General features: G+C 37.1%; 1 protein-coding gene across 3 annotated transcripts in view; it reads right to left on the reverse strand.

Moving 5' to 3' along the window:
- LOC141405224 (protein qui-1) overlaps positions 1-21,439 on the reverse strand; it is a 442,299-nt gene that overhangs the window by 205,478 nt on the left and 215,382 nt on the right. For all 3 annotated transcript variants that reach the window (XM_073989320.1, XM_073989317.1, XM_073989318.1), the window contains exon 5: positions 1,395-2,302. In XM_073989320.1, the coding sequence (XP_073845421.1) occupies positions 1,395-1,509 (115 nt within the window). In that variant the 5' untranslated portion in view covers positions 1,510-2,302. The remainder of the gene's footprint in view (positions 1-1,394; positions 2,303-21,439) is intronic.

The raw sequence follows: 21,439 nt of genomic DNA on the forward strand, positions 1-21,439 counted from the left end.
TTAGACCCTTTCTCAAAGAAAGGGTGCTTCTTTAGACCCTTTCTCAAAGAAAGGGTGCTTCTTTAGACCCTTTCTCAAAGAAAGGGTGCTTCTTTAGACCCTTTCTCAAAGAAAGGGTGCTTCTTTAGACCCTTTCTCAAAGAAAGGGTGCTTCTTTAGACCCTTTCTCAAAGAAAGGGTGCTTCTTTAGACCCTTTCTCAAAGAAAGGGTGCTTCTTTAGACCCTTTCTCAAAGAAAGGGTGCTTCTTTAGACCCTTTCTCAAAGAAAGGGTGCTTCTTTAGACCCTTTCTCAAAGAAAGGGTGCTTCTTTAGACCCTTTCTCAAAGAAAGGGTGCTTCTTTAGACCCTTTCTCAAAGAAAGGGTGCTTCTTTAGACCCTTTCTCAAAGAAAGGGTGCTTCTTTAGACCCTTTCTCAAAGAAAGGGTGCTTCTTTAGACCCTTTCTCAAAGAAAGGGTGCTTCTTTAGACCCTTTCTCAAAGAAAGGGTGCTTCTTTAGACCCTTTCTCAAAGAAAGGGTGCTTCTTTAGACCCTTTCTCAAAGAAAGGGTGCTTCTTTAGACCCTTTCTCAAAGAAAGGGTGCTTCTTTAGACCCTTTCTCAAAGAAAGGGTGCTTCTTTAGACCCTTTCTCAAAGAAAGGGTGCTTCTTTAGACCCTTTCTCAAAGAAAGGGTGCTTCTTTAGACCCTTTCTCAAAGAAAGGGTGCTTATATAGACCCTTTCTCAAAGAAAGGGTGCTTATATAGACCCTTTCTCAAAGAAAGGGTGCTTATATAGACCCTTTCTCAAAGAAAGGGTGCTTATATAGACCCTTTCTCAAAGAAAGGGTGCTTATATAGACCCTTTCTCAAAGAAAGGGTGCTTATATAGACCCTTTCTAAAAGAGTGGGTGCTTATATAGACCCTTTCTAAAAGAGTGGGTGCTTATATAGACCCTTTCTAAAAGAGTGGGTGCTTATATAGACCCTTTCTAAAAGAGTGGGTGCTTATATAGACCCTTTCTAAAATAGTGGGTGTTTCTATACACCCTTTCGTATAGAAACTTTACCTAGCTGAAATTATCAGAAAATGTCGCTTAAAAAATGGTGAGTGGTATTTTTGCCACCATTGAAAAGGAGTTTAGCTTAAGAAAAAAAGCTAGGCATTTGGTGTGCATACTAGATATATCACCACGGTGACATCCTTCAGACATGTGTATTATTTTATGAGTTCATGATTATAGGCATTATTCAGCAAAATGTTTAAAACAGATGACTCTCAGTCACTCCAATTCTGCGCAAAACACCTGACCTTTTCCAAAGTTTTAAAAATATTTTAATGTCCCATTATCCATTAAAAAATAATAAAAAAAAGTTCATTATAGAAAAAGCTCATCATCTGTTTAACACTTACCTTGTTTCAAACTGGAGACATAAACTTTTATTAGCAATGGTTTGGGTAGACGTGTATTGCGACTGTTAATACCCCTGAGGGCACTTAAGATGCCCTCATCTATGGGCACTGCCATGATGATGGCGACGTTGATGACAGGCTTCTGGGCTGGTGGATGATGTTATTGTTTCTGTTTCGATATTGTGACACGCACACAAAAGAAGACAAGTGAATATTAAATATCTTCTTCCGGTGAGCCACGTATGAGGACTATATTCTATGGTTGTGTGATTTTATTTTCTCCCTCTTCCTTCCTGCTTCGATTACAATTGATGCTCTGGTGTTTGTTGTGACATTAAATAAAAATTGATTTTCTTATTTCTTCTTATGTATGTCCTCGCTGGTGATGACAACAACAACAACGACTTTCTTATGTCAATCTAAAGTTTGATGGTTTTTTTGTTTCTGCTCCTCATCAATGGTCTGTCTCTTTGTTTCAGAGACCGTTTGACTGATGACGGTGTGTTGGTTGGTTTGCTGGTTGGTAGGCGGACTTATGTTATTTTCTCCATGAAAAGTGAAACATAAAATAACACGGACAAATAACCCTTTTCTGTTTTGCTGTCTCTGTGTCAACGAAGACGCAAAATATTTATTTCATTATAAAGGCTTTACATGTTCGTCCCATAAAAAATTCCGTTTATGTTTTTCTCTTTATTTAGGTAAAGGGTTTTTGGTATTTTTTTTTTTTGAGTTACAGCCTTTAATATTGCCAGTTTTCATTTATTTTTATTCGTTCATTTTTATGTTTGTTTTGTGTTTTTCTCCTCTTGTTGTTGTATGTGTGTTCAATACAAATTTTATGCTATTTTAGTTGTTGTAGGTAGTTTGAGATCCACCATTTTATTCTAGGAAGGACAATAATAAAGCTGCAATGAAAACACAAAAAGAAAAAAATAATAAAATGTTAATTTTCGGTTTTATTGGCTTTTTGCTTTATCTGCAAAACAAAACAAAACAACAAAAAAATGAAATAAGTTTTATTGACATTACGGCTGAATTGGGTTCAAAGATTAACGTTTGTTTAACCCTTTTCAAATTTGTCTAAAAAGACAAAAGGAAATATTTTGGATTATTTTAAAGTCTTAACAAATCCCAGGGTTGTGTATTGAAATGCAATAAATAGGTGAATGTAATCTGAAAAATTTACGAAGCAATAAACTGAACGGCATTCCTAGGTATAGCATATTGTGGATGTCATTGTTAAAGGTAAGAAAACTTACATGCTTTCCTCACAGATATTTATTTGATATTTATTTTCTGAGGACAATAACTGTACATTTCTTGTTGCGTTCTTAAATAATTTTTAGATGACCAAAAATAATGATATTTAGGAGGACCTTAAAGAGATTATAACCGTGGAATTTTTAAAGATTTTTAAGATGATGGATTTCAGATTTTCTAAAGATTTTTAAGAGTACACAAAGCAGATAGTTTGCTTGGATATTTTTAAAGATTTTTAGAGGACCTACGGTTAGGACCTATGGTGCATTTTTTAAAATTTTTAAGATGAACTAAAGGATACAGTAGACGATTTTTAAGAGTTTTTCGGATGTGATAAATAAAACAGTAATAATGGAATATAGAGTAAAGTATATGGGAATTTTTGAGTGCAATCGTACACTTTTTGATGAGGCGATGCTGCTCATTATCAAAACATTTCAGTATATTTTCAGATTTGTTTTTTTTTCTATTTTTTATTAAATAGCTGATAAAACAATAAACATGTAAACAAGTAGAAAAGTATCAGTCGGCTTTGCCGACAGAGATATACCCTCAGCCTGTGCAAATTGAAACACTTTTTTCACAAAAAAAACTTATGTATTTAGGGGGTTTCAAAATTTTGGTCGTATGAACCGACAAAAATGTTGACTAGGATTAAAGTTCAAAAATTTTGCGGAAAACGTACTTAAAGGAATGGACCGACATAGACCATGGGGGTGCCATAAGGGGTTTTTACACCTATCGGGCTGTTTTCTCAAGAAGTATGGACTTGCCCCTGAAACAACTTTTACCATCGTAATTGAGGCAGCGAATGTAAGTTGCTTCAACAAAAATCAAAGTGATTCAATAGCAGATCTTAAAGTGAACTTATCCAAAGTTTTGTGTGGGAGGTACGGGATGGAGTGGACAAATATAGTCCATATTCGAACCTGATCTATATCTGGTAGATATTATGAGAATGTGTAAAGTATGGACCAAATCGGTCACTCCCATCAAGAGTTATCGTGCGCACAATTTTTCCGAATATTTGTGACCTTTTGTGGGGTAGGTACCTGAAGGAGTGGACCGATATGGCTTATCTACGAACTTAAAGTAAGTTTGGAAACAATATTACGAAGGCCAAATTTTGGCCGGTATCGGCATTTCCGTTCGAGAATTATCTTGCGCTTCCGTCATAGAGTTTGTTTTTAACTTTCAGGCTATTTTTTCAGGAAGTATGGACTTGCCCTTGAGGAAACTTGTACCTTCGTATAGGGGACAGTGAATACAAGATGTTACAACAAAAACAAAGGCGATTCCAGAGCAGGTCCTAAACTGAACTTTTCCGAAATTTTGTGTGAGAGGTACTCGAAGGAGTTTACTGATTGAGTCCATATTGGAACCTCATCTAAGTCTGGTAGAAATTTCATAATGTGCAAAGTATGGACCAAATTGGGTACTCCCTTCAAGAGTTATCGTACGCACAAATTTTCCGAACATTTTCGAACTTTTGTGGGGGAGGTACCGGAAGGAGTGGACCGATATAATCCATCTTAGAACTTGAACTAAGTTTGGACAAAATATTACGGAAGCCAAATTTTAAACCGAATCGGCAGATCCGTTCGAGAGTTATCTTGCGCTCCAACCACTACACACGGTGTCATAGGGGTTTTTGTAACTTTCAGGCTATTTTCTCAGGAAGTATGGACTTGCCCCTAATGAAACTTACAGCGTCGTAAAGAGGACAGCGAATACAACTTGCGTAAACAAAAATCAAAGCGATTCGAGACCAGGTCCTAAACTGAACTTTTCCGAAATTTTGTGTGGGAGGTACCCGAGGGAGTGGACCGATTGAGTCCATATTGGAACCTCATCTAAGTTTGGTAGAAATTACACGATGTGCAAAGTATGGACCAAATCGGTTATTCCCTACAAGAGTTATCGTGCGCACAAGTTTTGCGACAATTTTTGAACATTTGTGGGGGAGGTACCTGAAGGAGTGGACCTATATATACGGTGACCAATATTTTTGGATGAAAGTAGAGTACATATACGAGGGCTACTACATAATTTTCTGGGCTAGACAACAATCTCAGGCGGCATTTACCATTTCCACTGAAAAGCTTAACATTTTCTGCATAAACGTACTCAGTACGGTTTGACGTAGCACGTATTGCATTTTTTACAGGACTTCAAGAATTAATTTGCAAAAAATTTGGAGTTTACTTGTGAACATTATCATCCGACCATTTTTCACAATGTTCTACGTGAGGACGACGCGATGAAACAACATCCTATAGTTATTAGTCAATAGGGTTTCGTAGTCTGAGTTGGAGTCGAGCAATTATGCTGTAGTAGGAGACTGAGTCGAAAAAAAAATTGGCTCCAACTCCGTGCAACAATTTTTTTCTACATTTATCAAAAATGCATTTCAAGAACTCTTTTGGTCCAATTAATACTCTAAAGCAAACTTAAAATTCCATGATAATCGAATTAGAGTTTCAACTTTAGCGTGAATTTGCAAGCTGGGTCGATTTCTCAATATTCGATAAGAAATGTATAAATATTTTGGAATATTTGTTTTAGATCCCACACATTCTTGATTTAGAATATGATCAGTGATATTAAAAGAAGATAATGATCTCCAATTGCTCATATTCCCGAGCGAAAGCCTGCCCACTTCAGAACCTGTTACCCAGAGTTTCAAATTTCGACGATCTTGTATTTTTATTATTGGTCTGTTCCTGTACTGCAAGAATCTACTAATTTTTACTATTTTTTCCGATAACATAAAGGGAAAAAATGTTATCGTAGTAAAAAATAGTAGCTTCTTGCAGGTTCTGGAACAGAGCATATAATCGTAGAAGTTTTAAAAAAGAAGTTTTATAGTTGTGACAAATGTTCTTTTCAAGGAACACCTCAGAAAAAGGCCAACATATAGGAAAAAGTTGGAAACTTGTGTATATTTTATTCATATTGAGTGCTATTAGAAATTATCCTCGGAGTCGACTCCGAAGTCGGAGTTTGCCGTAACGTAAATTGAGTTTTTGCGAAATTGATTGTAGGGAAGCTCTATTCTTCCCGCTCTCTACCAAACACTCAATATATTTTACGGCAAACTTTATACGTCCAAGAGAAACAAAAAAAATACGATCGCTGTATAAGCCTTATACGACGAGTATAAGCCCAAAACAAAACAGCAATCGACAGAACATGCTGTTGACACGTTCAAGCACAACGTTTTTGAGGTGTTTCAATAGGAGTAGAAAAAGTGTTTGAACAATTGGTTTGATCACGTGCAGAAGTGTTTAAATCAATAAACAGTGATTTGAAACGACTGATTTCATTTCAATAACGACAATATTTGGTTAAATTTCTGCCTAGGTTTCTCGGATTTCATTGTATTACCTTTGTACTCACATGTATTTGTAAAACAAATCAAAAATAGAGGACATAGAGTACATATGATGAAAATAGAGGACAAATAGAGTACGTTGAAAATATAGAGTACGGACACCTAAAATAGAGTACTGTCCTCTATAATAGAGTACGGTTGGTCACCGTACCTATATAGCCCATCTTCGAACTTAAATCGAATCTGGACAAAATATTTCGATACCCACAATTTGAATGGAATCGATTGATCCGTTCGAGAGTTATCGTGCGTACCAGCCTGCCAGACAGACAGACGGACAGACAGACAAACAGACAGACGGACGGACATTGCTAGATCTACTCAAAATTGTCTGAAACGGATATCGTACAACCATACTTGGGGTCTAAAACCATTATTTCGATGAGGCACATTTTTGGTCGTATCAAAGTGTAAATACCCTCTTTAGCCTTAAGGCTGAGGGTATAAAAATGTGTGAGTCGGCTTTGCCGACAGAGATATACCCTCTGCCTCAGATCGCATGTATTTAGGGTATTTTCAGAATTTTTGGTCCTTTTTGGACATTTAAACTTGCCAAGAGAAATGTGGTTTGGGATTAAATTTCAAAAATGTTGAAGAGGAGATACTTAAAGAAATGGATCGACATATTCCATTATGGATGTGGATCTTATTTTGGGAGTCATATCTTTTCGATAGATATCGCGCCCACTAGTAATTTCAGTGGGTCATCGTATAACTTTTGGACCAGTATTGCCGGAAGCATGGACTTGTCCATGGAAAACATAATATCGCTGCCACAGGACCACAACGAACAGCATCGGAATATATTTCCAAAGGATCTTCGACTCCGGGCGAAATTTTTTCCACAGTATATTATACTAAATTAAAGGACAATTCACAGGATATTTACTATCCTCTGAAGTGTAGTCTATTCCAATTGATTCTTTACATTTTTGCAAACAAAAGTAACCTGTTTCGTCAGAAGTCTTACTGGTCTTCTCACAAAGGTCTATTGGTATTCTCATCTTGTGTTTTTGAGAAATCATCCTTGTCTTCTATTAAAGACATTGTGGTCTCTATGAGAAATCTTACTGAATGCCCTGTGACACAAAATGGAGAAGTCAAGATCTGGGGGTTCAAAAATTCCTTTTCGGAATGAAAGCCCCAATTGAGAACGCCAAAAGAACCTCATAGAGCCAAAAATACCTCGACTCCTAAACCCTGGTTTGGACGTGCACCATTTTCGATATAGTCCATATCCGAATCTGATCTATGTGTGGTATGTATACGACGATGGTCAAAGTATAAATTAAATTGGTTACTTCCTTCGGGAGATATCGTGTGGACTATTTTTGCGAAAAGTTTGGAACTTTTATGGTTACCTGTACCTGTAAACCGACTCTAAATGAAACGGGTTTAGTCCAAACAAATATGGGGTCTAAAGCCATTATACCCTCTTTATCCTAAAGGCTGAGGGTATAACAAATATCTACAGCCGGAAATTTTCGCACTTCTTATAGAGAAAGTGCAGCTTACGCACTGGAAGATGTACTTGTGAAGTAAAAAGCCGATAATTCTGCCATACAGAAAATACGATGGATTGGGAGAGGTGTCACAACAACACCTACGTTTGCCTGCGGATTTCTAGTTAGTCGGCAGTTAAAACATCTGGTCTCCAGCTTCATCACCCCAGTGAATAAAAGTCTTGCTACAATTCGGATAAAATCTACACTTTTCAACAACAGCTCTATTTGCGCTCATGCTCCCACTGAAGACAAGGGCGAACCTATCAAAGGCATATTTTTCGAGCGCTTAGAATAAACATATGACCGTTGTCCTGTCTATGGCATTAAAATTATTTTAGGCGATTTTAATGCCAAACTATCGAGAGGTAACGTTCTACGGGGACTATATCAAAACGTCGACTTATGCCATCATTTTTATAAGAAAAGTTTTTTTGTCTCAATGTAAAAATTCAGCCAATTTTGTCTAGAAACATAGGGAAAATCTTTAAAATACCGAAAATCTAGGGTCAATATCAAACGTAGACTTATGTTCATAATTTTTATGAGAAACGTTTTTTGTAAACTAGGAACCCTGCACCTCAAACTTCAGCCAACAATAAGTACTTGTACCAAAATTCATCCAACTACGCCAATTCTATCTATTCTATCAAATTTTGGCTTTCGTAATATTTTGCCCAAACTTAGTTTAAGTTCGAAGATGGGCTATATCGGTCCACTCCTTCCGGTACCTCCCCCACAAAACATCGAAAATGTTCGGAAAATTTGTGCGCACGATAACTCTTGAAGGGATTAACCGATTTGGTCCATACTTTGCCCATCGTAAAATGTGTTACAGACTTAGATAATGTTTCAATATAGACTCAATCGGTCCACTCCTTCGGGTACCTCCCACACAAAATTTCGGAAAAGTTCAGTTTAGGACCATCTCTCGAATCGCTTTGATTTTTGTTTTTGCAACTTGTATTCACTGCTCTCCATACGGCGGTACAAGTTTCATTAGGGGCAAGTCCATACTTCCTGAGAAAATAGCCTGAAAGTTGCAAAAAACCTCTATGACACCGTGTGAGGTGGTTGGAGCGCAAGATATCTCTCGAACGGAGCTGCCGATTCGGTCCAAAAGTTTGCCTTAGTAATATTTTGTCCAAACATAGTTTAAGTTTGAAGATGAACCACTTCGGTCCACTTCTTCAGGTACCTCCCCCAGAAAAGTTCAAAAATGTTCGGAAAATTTGTTCATACGGTAACTCTTGAAGGGAGTGGCCGAATCGGTCCATACTTTACACATCCTAAATTATCTACTGGATATAAATCAGGTTCAAATATGGACTATATTTGTCTACTCCATCCGGTACCTCCCATAAACTCACTTTTTTCAATTTGCTATTTTTATTATTTGTACAAAAACTACTGAGCCGATTTTTCTGAAATTGTCAAGGAATGTACATAGATGGTCCGGAATTCCGGAAGGGGCTGGCACTTCCTCTATTTACAAGAATTACGAATGAATCGGTTCGGAAATTAATTTGCGAGACAATTGTGGAAACCAAAAAATTTACCACACCCACTTTTTAAAATATGTTTAATCTACAAAACTACTGAACCGATTTTCTTGATATTGTCAGGGAATGTACAGGGATTTTTATTGAATTCTAAAAGGGGCGCGGTACCTCCTCTATGCGATAATTATAAAAACGCTATATCTGCAAATATTACGAACTAATCTACCATCCAGGTACTTCTTTGGGGCCTAAAGACCCGACTACGCCTGTTTTTTTTTAATATGTTATATCTCCAATACTACTGCGATAATTATTAAAAACGCTATATCTGCAAATATTACGAACAAATCTACCATCCAGATACTTCTTTGGGGCCTACAGACCGGACTACGCCTGCTTTTTTAAATATGTTATATCTCCAATACTACTGAACCAAATTCTACGAAATTTGCAGCAAAAGCTCACGATTTGCCGTTGATGCGTATATTTCATGAATTTCGGAGAAGGTGGGGTACCTTCCCCACGCCTTTCTTGTAAACCCTATATGTATAAGCCAAACCTATGATTATATCAGTTTCAGCATACATTTTGGGAGACAATGGAGTTGTGTGTATACTGCGTACATATTTGGAGCCAAATTACCGGACCACGCCCACTTTTTAAATATGTTATATATGGAAAACCATTGACCACACCCACTAATTTCATACAATTTCCGGAAAATATTCAGGAATGTCCCGTGGTCCAAAATGTCCTTTATTTATAGAGTGCATCGGCTTGAAAATTAATTTTCGAGACAACGATGATTGCGCCTTCGAACAAGAAAAACAATATATTTACAAATTTCCTTAAATGGTGAGTTTCAACGGTCCATCAGCCATGAACAACTAAAACATATAAGTCTCAAGAAGCGGGAGAATTGGACCTAACCATTTTCTTAACATATACGAGGGCTGAACGATAACTATCTGGCCTAACAATGAAAATTCGAATATTTACCAATAAAAACGATTTTGTTGTTTTCTTAAGTAGTCTCCAGCCTGATTTATTCACTTTTTCGTGCGCTCAAACCTATTGGCGAAGCATTTTTTCCACTCCGATTGAGACACCTCCAAAACATGGTTTTTGAACGATTTTACAGCATCTTCAGGCAACAAGAATCGTTGACCACGCCTTTTTTTCTTGATGTGCAGGAATTAAATGAAGCACTGGATCCCCAGTCAGGGCTGTACGACGGATGACTCATCAATTCCAAGTTTTGTCCGGTCAAAGAGGCGCTGGTTTGAATCGATGTGTGAGATCCCACACAGTCATTATGCAGAATGATTTGTATTCTCTTGATCGTTTTTCGAACTTCTCAGGAGACTTTAGGGAAACAAATTATACTGTACCACTCAGAATTAAGCGTCCTATATTTCTCAAGCCGTATAGTCGCCACACGGTCAGTTTTTTCTGAAGAAACAGGTAAACTTTGCTTCGAAGTGCTTCTTACATGAACAACTTTCGTTTGATTTCGTTCACTCACTGCTTAATTTTTTCTGGTACAAGCTCCGTTCTTGAACAAACCCCACGACCTTCGTTTTTTTAGCAAGTATCGGCCACGATTGAATTCATTAAACCAGTTTTTCATAGTCCTATAGGATGTCCCTTTATCGACATACAAAGATGGATGCACTCTTGCTGCGATTATCCACGTCGAAAGTTTTGAAAAATTATCGGACGAAAATGTTCACAAGTAAATTCCATTTTTGTTTTGCAAAATGATTTTTTCAAGTCGTTGTAAACAACACAACACATGATCGCATATCAAACTGTCCTGTCCTGTCCTGAGTGCGTTAAGGCTAAAAACTGTCAAGCTTTCCAAAAAAGTCTAATGGCGACTGGCAACACTACGTATTGCCTAGACCAGAAACTTTTCTAGTTGCCTATGTATAAGTATATGTGGTAATTGGTGTAAAGTATTTTTTTCAAAATCGTAAATTTTAATATAACCTGCAACTCGAATATTTTTCCAAACAATGTTAACTCTTCTATGTAGTTGCAATACATGACCCCATTTTCAAGCACTCACATTTCTACAACTCAATTTTGTTGATTCAGGCCAGAGCTGTTAGTGCCAGTTGTCCGTACATTCATTGGCTGTAAATATTTTTACTGTTTCACAGCAAACAAAAAATACAACTAACCGCCATTTTTATTATGGCTGATGGACTCAATCGACCACAACGATTGATGTAAATAAATCAATAGAATTTAATGTGTAAATGTTTGTGTGCATAACAGCAGACCTCTGACTTACATGGACATGAGCATCACATCATGTCGGACTGAATCAATCAAACATAACTTTGGCCATCCATCCAACCATCCATCCATCCCCATATTCATATCAACAGGATGTACATAAAACAGGAAGCAAAACGTAAATGCATTAAAACTATATTACAGCCGGAACACTAACACAGGTACATAGGGGTCTACAGAGAATGATTGTTTTGTGTATGTGTGGCAGATGTTTATTCATCCTTACTTAAAAGTTCTGTGTTTTCTATCCTTGTGAAAATGTATATTCAAACAACTCCAATCGCTCATAATGCATGCATAAAAATATGTACATATATATTTTTATGATTATTATTAAATAAAAAAATTATGGTCATACATTCAAATTTATATCGCAGATAAAAAAAAACAAAATTCATCGTTAACGTTCATGTTTTTCTGTTATGCTCTCAACGTATTTTTTTGAAAATTCATGTGCAGAGTTTATGGCTGGACGGTTTATTTGATGACAGGTTAAATGTGAAAAAAACAAAAAAAAAAAAAACAAAGGCCAATGGGTCGTTAAAAATGCATACGAAACTGTTTGTATTCGTTATTTTATTTCTGAATGAAATTTGTCATATTCGAAATATTGCGACATTGAAGCGTGACGAGAAATATTAATTCGTTGGAATAACATTACAACATGGGATGGTAAAGAAGCAATATGAATTGGGACCATGCAATACTACTTGGAAAACTATTGCTCCAACTCATCTGTAGACATTTCAAAAATAAGATGCTATCTAGTTTTTTCTTTCCTTTCTCACAATTAGAAAAAAACATGTTTCCTTTGAAACCTAGAAGAGAAAATCCGAAACTTCTCTTCTTATTAGTACAACCTCATGACAGTCAAAAAGCAAACCCATTTTATTGTGTCCTGATGACCCCTTGTAGGAGGTATTCTACTTGTAAAGGAACACCTTAGGATGTTTTCCACCTATGGAAGACCTCTACTTGTCCTCGACTTATAGAATACCACTTTAGGACTTCTGTCTATAAAATACCCTTTTGGAAGAATTCTTCCTATGAATGAATTAGGATGTTCTCCACCTCTGCACGAGCTCTCTAGTAGGTCTTCTTTCTATAGAAGACCTCTATAGAAATACTTCTATCTATAAAAGGCCCCTTTAGCAGGTCTTCTTTCTATAGAAGATCTCTTTAGAAATACTTCTACCTATAAAAGCCCTCTTTATATCTTTAGAAGGTCTCCTATCAACAAAGGATACCTTTATGAGGTCTTCTTTATAATTATTACCACTTTCGGAGGTCATCTATAGTAGAAGGCCCCTTTAAAAGGTTTTATAAATATAAAACAAGTGAGCCAAGGCTATAGTCGGGTCGGGGCCGACTATGTAATACCCTACACCACTACCCCCGTTCATAAGCTTTTGACTAATAAAATTCAAAATATTAAAATTGGGATAGCTTAGCGCCTTTGCTCTGAATGTCTTCATTAACACAGGTCAATTTTTTTGAAACGCATTAAAGTGCATCGACAGTACAACCCAAATAAAAATGGAAAAGTGGGATGTATGCCAACCATCAATAGGCTTCTCTCTCTGTTAGACCCCCATCAACTCCCAAAATTTCGTGAGGATCCGATCAAAATTTCGTAGTGTGATTGCACAAAAATGGAAAAAGGGATAAATTACCGACTATTGCGATATCTCTGTTGTTTGACCACCTATGACAACCTACTTCACATCGTTGTAAAGGTGATATTTTCTTCTTTCCTTGCCAGGTTTTGCTTTCGATATACCTCCTACAGAAGGGAGATATTAACTTTGAAATAAAACGTTGGTCTTTTTTCCAAATATTTTTTTTCACATTCCGACCCCTGAATAATATCCGCCCATTATCAAAAATCAAAGGGCTTTTTCCTCTGTGGGACCCCCAATAACACCCAAAATTTCGTGACGATCCGATTAAAATTGCGACCTGTAGCGTGATTTCCAAAAAAAGAGGAAAAATGGATGTATTACCGACTATTGCGATATCTCCGTTATTTGGATACCTACGCCAACCTGCTTTACATCATTGTAATGATGGGATTGTTTACTTTCATTGTAAGACTTTGCTTTTGGAAGGTCCCGAACGAAAGCTGTGATATTCGTCATTATTATTAAAATCGCAAAAATGAAAAGTTGTGTTATATTAGCGGCTATTGCGATATATTCGTTGTTTGATCACCTACGAGAACCTACTTTACATCATTAGAAAGGCGATATTTTCTACTTTTATTGTCAGGTTTTGCTTTTGGTATACCCCGTATAGAAGCTGAGATATTCGCTTTGGAAAAAAACGTTGTCTTTTTATCCACATAAGTTTTTTGCCCATTCCTACCCCTAAATATTATCCGACCATCACCAAAATCAATAGGCTTCTTCCCCTCCGGGACCCCCATCAACATTCAAAATTTCATGACGATCCGATCAAAATTGCGACCTGTAGCGTGATTACAAGGTTTAGATGGACAGACGGACAGACGGACGGACTGACGGACGGACACACATAGCCAGATCGACTCAGCTCGTCGAGAAATCATTTTGGTATATATAAGTATGGGTCTACGACCATTATTTCGATGCGTTACAAACTTTTTGGCCAAAACCAACTTATAATACCCTCCACACATAGTGGTGTAGGGTATAAAAATCCTTTACTTGGCCTTCTGAACAAAGAAGAACTCTATGTGAGGTCTTTTAGCAGGTCTCTATTTATAGAAGACTCCTTAAGAAGGTTTTCGTCTATAGATGACTATTTTCCGAGGTCTTCTATTTAAAGAAAACCCCTTTCGGATGTCTCCTATTTACAGAAGACCCCTTTCGGAGATCTTCTGTTTACAGAAGACCACTTTAGAGTGACTTCTATCTACGGATGACCTCTTAAGGATGTCGTCTATCTATAGAACACCCCTATCTATGAAAACTCATTAAGCAGGTCTTTTATCTATAGGAGAGCCCTTTATGTAGTCTTATATCTTTAGGAGATCCCTTTAGGAGGATTTCTACCTTTGGGGAAACTTCTATTTGCAGAAGACCTCTTGACGAGGACTTCTATTTGCAGAAGACCTCTTCCTCCTTTAGGAGGACTTCTATAAACAGAAGACCCTTTTAATAGGTCTTATATATACTGAAGACCACTTTGGAAGATCTTCTCTAAAAGGACTTCTATCTATAGAAGACCTTAAGGAGGATTTCTATATATATTCAAAACCCATTTAGCAGATCTTCTATATACATAAGATCCCTTAAGGAGGTCTTTTATCTACAGAAGACCCCTTTAGGAGGTCTTCTTTAGGAGAACTTCTATATATAGGAGGCCTTTATGAGGACTTCTATCTAAAGAAGGTCCCTTTATGAGGACTTATATCTATAGAAGACCATTAGGAGGGCTTCTATTTATAGAAGGCCGCTTTAGAAGGACTTTATTTTACTGAGGACCCCTGTAGAAGACCCCTTTAAAGGGTCTTATGAATATAAAATACCCTTTACTTGGTCTTCTGAATAAAGAATGCCTCTTTATGAGGTCTTTTTAGCAGGTCTTTCTATAGACGACTCCTTTCGGAGGTCTCATATTTACAGAAGATCCCTTTCGGAGATATCCTATATACAGAAGAACCCTGTAGAAGGTCTCATATATATGGATGACACCTTGAGGAGGTCGGCTATTTATATAAGACCCCTATAGTATCTTTCCTATCTAAAGCAACCCCTTTTAGGAGGACTACTATCAACAGAATATCCCTTGTGAAGTCTTCTTTCTTTAGAAGACCTTTTAGGAGGTCCTCTAATTATTGAATATCACTTTAGGTGGTCTTCCGACTACAGAATACCTCATCTTTTATTTACATAAGACCTTTTTAAGAGGTATTATATCTACTCAAGACCCCTTTAGGAGGTCTTATATATACTGAAGTACCCTTTAAGAGGCCTTCCATTTATAAACTAGTTCTTTCGTAGGTCTTCTATTTACAGAAGACCCCTATCTATGGATGTCCTCTTGAGGAGGTCGTCTGTATATAGAAGACCTTCTATTTGCAGAAGACTTCTTCCTCCTTTAGGAGGACTTCTACAAACAGAAGGCCCTTTTAGGAGGTCTTATATATACTGAAGACCCCTTTAAGAGATCTTCTTTAAAAGGACTTCTATCTATAAAAAACCTTAAGGAGGATTTCTATATATATTTAAAACCCATTTAGCAGATATTCTATATACAGAAGATCCCTTAAGGAGGTCTTTTATCTACAGAAGGCCCCTATAGGGGGTGTTCCTTAGGAGAACTTCTATATATTGGAGACCTTTATGAGGACTTCTATCTAAAGAAAGTCCCTTTATGAGGACTTATATCTATAGAAGACCATTAGGATGACTTCTATTTATAGAATATCAACGTAGAAGGTCTTAATTTTACTGACGACCCCTTTAGGAAGACTCCATCCTATCTGTAGAACCCCCCTTTAAAAGGTCTTATGAGCATAAAAGACCCATTACTTCGTTTTCCGAATAAAGAAGACCTCTTTATGAGATTTCTTTACCAGGTCTCTATTTATAGAAGATCCCTTAAGGAGGTCTTTCCTCTATAGACGGCACGTTTCGGAGATCTTCTATTTACAGAAAACCCCTTTCGAAGGTCTCCTTTTTACAGAAGACCCCTTCGTTTCCTATGTTTCCTATCTAAAGAGACCCCTTTAGAAAGACTTCTATCTATAGAAGAGCCCATTCGGAGATCTTCTATCTGAACAACCCCATTAAGGAGTTATTTTATCTATCGAAGAGCCATTTAGGTGGTCTTATATTTATTGAAGAGGAGGTCTTATATTTACAGAAGAGGTCTTCTATCTATAGGATACACCTTCTATATACGGAAGAACTCTTTACGAAAACTTCTGTTTGCAGAAGATCTCTTCAAGAGGACTTTTATCTATAGAAGGCTCATTTAGGAGGTCTTCTACTAACAAAAGACCCCTATAGAAGGTCTTCTATTTACAAAAGACCGCTTAGGAAGTCTTCTTTCTATTAAAGAACTCTTAGGAAGTCTTCTATTTGCAGATGAAGAGGTTTTCTATAGAACATCTATGGAAGGTTCCTTTATGAGGACTTCTATTTATAGAAGACCACTTTTGGAGGTCTTCTATATACCGAAGAACCCTTTACTAAAATTTCTATTTGCAGAAGACCTCTTCAAAAGGACTTCTATCTATAGAACAACCCTTTGGCAGGTCTTCTACTAACGAAAGACCCCTATAGAAGGTCTTCTATTTACAAAAGACCACTTAGAAAGTCTTCATTCTATAAAAGACCTCTTAGGAAGTCTTCTATTTGAAGATGACCTCGTCAAGATGACTTGTATCTATAGAAGACTCCTTTAAGAGGTTTTTTATTTACAAAAGACCCCATACGGGCGGTCTTCTATTTACAGAAGACCAATTTAGGAGGTCTTCTATATACGAAAAACCCCCTTTGGAGGTCTTCTATATACGGAAGAATATTTCATGAGGACTTCTATTTATACCTCTATTTAAACCTCCTCTTGGAGGTCTGGTATCTATAGAACACACCTTTAAGAGAACTTCTATCTATAGAAGACACCTTTAAGAGAACTTCTATCTATAGAAGTCCCTTTATGGGGACTTTTATCTATAGACGACCCTTAGGGAGACTTCTATCTGTAGAAGATCCATTTAGAAGGTCTTATATTTACTGAAGACCAACTTAGTAAAACTTCTATCTACAGAAGACCCCTTTAGGTGGTCTTTAGGACATTTTCTTTATATAAAACCCCGTTAGGAGGTCTTTTATCTATAGAAGAGCCCTTAAGGAGGTCCTATATCTATTGAAAACCCCTTTAGATGTTCTATGGAAAACCTTTTCAGGAGGACTTCTATCTTTAAAAGGACATTTTAGGAGGTCTTATATCTACTGAGGACCTCCTTTAGAGGGCATTCCATAAGACAATTTTAGGAGGACTTTTATCTATAGAAGACTCCTTTACGAAGACTTCTGTCTACAGAAAACCCCTATCGGGATGTTCTATTTATATAATACTCCTTTAGGAGGTTTTCCATAAAGAGAAGATGCCTTTAGGAAAATTTCTATTTAGAGAAGACCTCTTCGAGAAGATTCAATCTATAGCAGAACCCTTTAGGAGATATTCTATTGATGGAAGACCACTTTAAGATGTTTTCTACCTATGGTCTTCCACCATTAGGAGACCTCTTTAGGAGGTTTTCCATCTTCAGAAGACCTTTTTAGCAGGTATTTTATCTACTGAAGACCCTTTTTGGAAGTCTTCTATCTACAGAAGACTTCTTAAGGAAGACTTCTGTCTACACACAACCTCCTTATGGACTTTCTATCTATATAAGACACCTTTAGGAGGATTTCTAACTGTAGAAGACCCCTTTAGGAGGACTTCTATTTACAGAAGACGCATATAGGAAAACTTCTTTATGCAGAAAACCTCTTCAATAGGACTTCTTTCTATAGATGCCCCCTTTAGGAGATATTTTTCTTATAGGAGAGAATATATACATCTTACGATTGTTTCTATCTGAAGAAGACCTCTTAAGGAGATCTTTCACTTATAGAAGACTTCATTGGGAAATCTGTATAGGAGACCTCTTGAGGAGTTTTTCTAACTCGACCCCTTAACGAGGGTCTTCCACGTATTGCAGACCCCTTTACGAGACCGTCTTACTACAGAAGACCGCGTTAGGAGGTATGCTACCTACAGAAGACCCCATTTATAGGTCTTCTATCTACAGAAGACCCCATTTAAGATGTTTTCTTCATAAAAAATACTCCTCTTGGGTTTCAGATGATCTTATAATGAATTTATGGGTAAATGTGTATGTTGACATTTTCTGGACGAAGATGGACGAAGTAGACCTTCTAAAAGTTTGATCTGCCTTTGGAAGAAAAGTTTGCCAAATTTCGGCCAAATCATATCCTTAAATAAATTATTTTTGGCTGCTGGCCAGTTAGGTAGTATGGACTGGTCTGTGATCACGACTAAAAGGAAAATTCCGAATTGATTCTGGGATCTTTGAACTTGATCCAAGTTTGGAAGATATATTACGATGTAGAAAGTTTGTACAAAAGAAATTCCTCCCTTCGGGAGTAATCGTGTTAATCAGACCACCGGAAATGGCTTTGGTTCCTTTTAGTACAAAATTGCATAGTAATTTCATTTGTTATCCTTGAAATACGAATCATATCCACTGAAAAAATACAGTCCACTTGGTTTCTAGGTTTGCCCATAAAAAACTTAGTTGGTTTACGACGAACATTTCAAAAAAAAAAATAATTATTCAAATCCGTCCAGCCGTTCTAAACTGATGCAATAACCAACGAAAGACATTTAATTTTTATTTATAAAGATATAGAATTTAAAAAATAGGGCCCTTCAAAATTCAACAAAACATGCATCCTTTGTTAACTGGTGGCCATCCCTGTACATGCCCTGACAATTTAAGAAAAATCGGTTCAGTAGTTTTGTAGAAAAAATTTAAATTGAAAAAAGTGGGCGTGGTTAAATTTTCTTTCCATAGAAACCAAAGTTGGCAGTTCTCAACTGATGCCATTACCAACGAAAGCCATTTGATATTTATGTGTAAAAATTTTAAATTGATTTAAGTAATTCGTATTCCCTATTGCTCTATTATTAATCCGAATCGGAAATTTCACAGAAAAATTGAATGAACATTCTCCACTTATACACGTATTATTTCCAATTAAAAATTGAAATTATGAATTTACAAAATCTGCGAAATACACATTTTATGTGTAATGGCAAATTTGTAAATTAAAAATTTTTTTGGCACCAAGTAATGTGTTTCTCTGTGTGTGTGTGTCAAAAGTATGTCCAATATACATTTCATGGAAGTACATACAGACATATGTAAGTATATCTGACAATCATGATTTGCATGATTTATGTTGCTGTGTGAAAATATCTCCCAACATTGTTTCTAAATTACTCTCCCCAATGAATTTTCAATGATGTAGATTATGATGGTGTTGTTGTTATTACTGAGCCAATAGTCATTTGTTTGTCCCATAAATACATAATTTACACACATTTTTGTTTTTGGGATGGAATATAAAATGTTTTCATTGATACATTCTCAAAATTGAATTAATTATTTTTAATTGGCCATCGGGTATAATGAAAGATACAGAGTGGAGGACAAATGGAATGTGATTCCAAACATATGATAAATTCATAGAAGCATCATTAAAAGTTATGTTACATACGAAATGAACAAGGTTGCAAATTGGATTTAAAATTACAAAAATTATGGATTTATCTTGCATATACCCTCAGCCTGTAGGATAAAGAGTTTATATACACTCTTGGGGTCTTCTATAAGAAGACCTTGGGGTCTACTTTGAGAAGACCTTGGGGCCTTCTATGAGAAGACCTAGGGGTCATTTATGAGAAGACCATGCGGTCTTCTATGAGAAGACCTTGGGGTCTTCTATGTAAAGACCTGGGGGTCTTCTACAAGAACACCTTGGGGTCTTATATGAGAAGACCTTGGGGTGTTCTATAAGAAGACCGTAGCGTAATCTATGAGAAGACTTAGGGGTCTTCTTCGAGAACACCTTGGCGTCTTCTATGAGAAGACCTGGGGCTCTTCTATAAGAAGACCTTGGGGTCTTCTATGAGAAGAACTTGGGACCTTCTATGAGAAGACCTTGGGGTCTTTTATGAGAAGGCCTAGGGGTCTTTTATGAGAAGACCTAGGGGTCTTTTATGAGAAGACCTAGGGGCCTTCTATAAGAAGACCGTAGCGTCATCTATGAGAAGACCTTGTGGTCTTCTATGAGAAGACCTTGTGGAAAATGCCTTGGGGTCTCCTATTAAAAGACATTGGGGTCTCCTATTAGAAAACCTTGGGATCTTCTATGAGAAGACCTTGGGGTCTTCAAAAACAAAAAAAAAAAGGAAAAGGCCCTTGGGGTCTTCTATGAGAAGAGATAGGGGTATACTATGAGAAGACCTTGGGGTCTTCTATAAGAAGAGCTTGTGGTCTTCTATGAGAAGACCTTGGGGCCTTCTATGAGAAGACCTAGTGGTCTTTTATGAAAAGACCTAGGGGTATTTTATGAGAAGACCTGGGTTTTTCTATAAGAAGACCGTAGCGTCATCTATGAGAAGACCTTGTGGACTTCTATGAAAATGCCTTGGGGTCTACTATTAGAAGACCTTGTGATCTTCTATGAGAAAAACTTTGTGTCTTCAAAAAAAAAAAAAAAAAAAAAAAGGAAAAGGCCCTTGGGGTCTTCTACGTGAAGACCTTGTGGTCTTCTATGAGAAGACCTTGGGGTCTTCTACGTGAAGACCTTGTGGGGCCTTCTATGAGAAGACCATGGGGTCTTCTATGAGAAGACATCGGGGACTTCTATGAGAAGACCTTGGGGTCTTCTATAAGAAGACCTTGGGGTCTTCTATGAGAAGGTCTTGGGGTCTCCTATAAGAAGACCTTGGGCTCTTCTAGGAGTAGACCTTGGGGTCTTCTATGAGAAGACCTTTGGGTCTTCAATGAAAAGACTTTGGGTTCTTCTATGAGAAGACCTTTGGGTCTTCAATGAAAAGACTATGATGTCTTCTATGGAAAGACCTCGGGGTCTTCTATGAGAAGTCCTTGGGGTCTTCTATGAGAAGACCATGACGTCTTCTATGAGAAGACCATGACGTCTTCTATGAGAAGACCATGACGTCTTCTATGAGAAGACCATGAGGTCTTCTATGAGAAGACCTTGGGGTCTTTTATGAGAGGACTTTGGGTCCTTCTATGAGATTACCTTGGGTCCTTCTATGAGAAGACTTAGGGGTCACCTATAAGAAGACCTTGAGGTCATCTAAGAGAAGACCTTGGGGTATTTTATGAGAAGACCTTGGAGTCTTCTATGAGAAGACCTTGGAGTCTTCTATGAGAAGACCTTGGAGTCTTCTATGAGAAGACCTTGAGGTCTTCGATAAGAAGGCAATGGGGTTTGCTATACGAAGACTTTGGGATTTTCTATAAGAAGACTTTGGGGTTTTCTATAA

The sequence above is a fragment of the Musca autumnalis genome, unplaced genomic scaffold (assembly GCF_047663935.1).
Source record: "Musca autumnalis isolate F117 unplaced genomic scaffold, ASM4766393v1 scaffold_5, whole genome shotgun sequence".
In the NCBI taxonomy this organism is placed as follows: Eukaryota; Metazoa; Arthropoda; class Insecta; order Diptera; family Muscidae; genus Musca; species Musca autumnalis.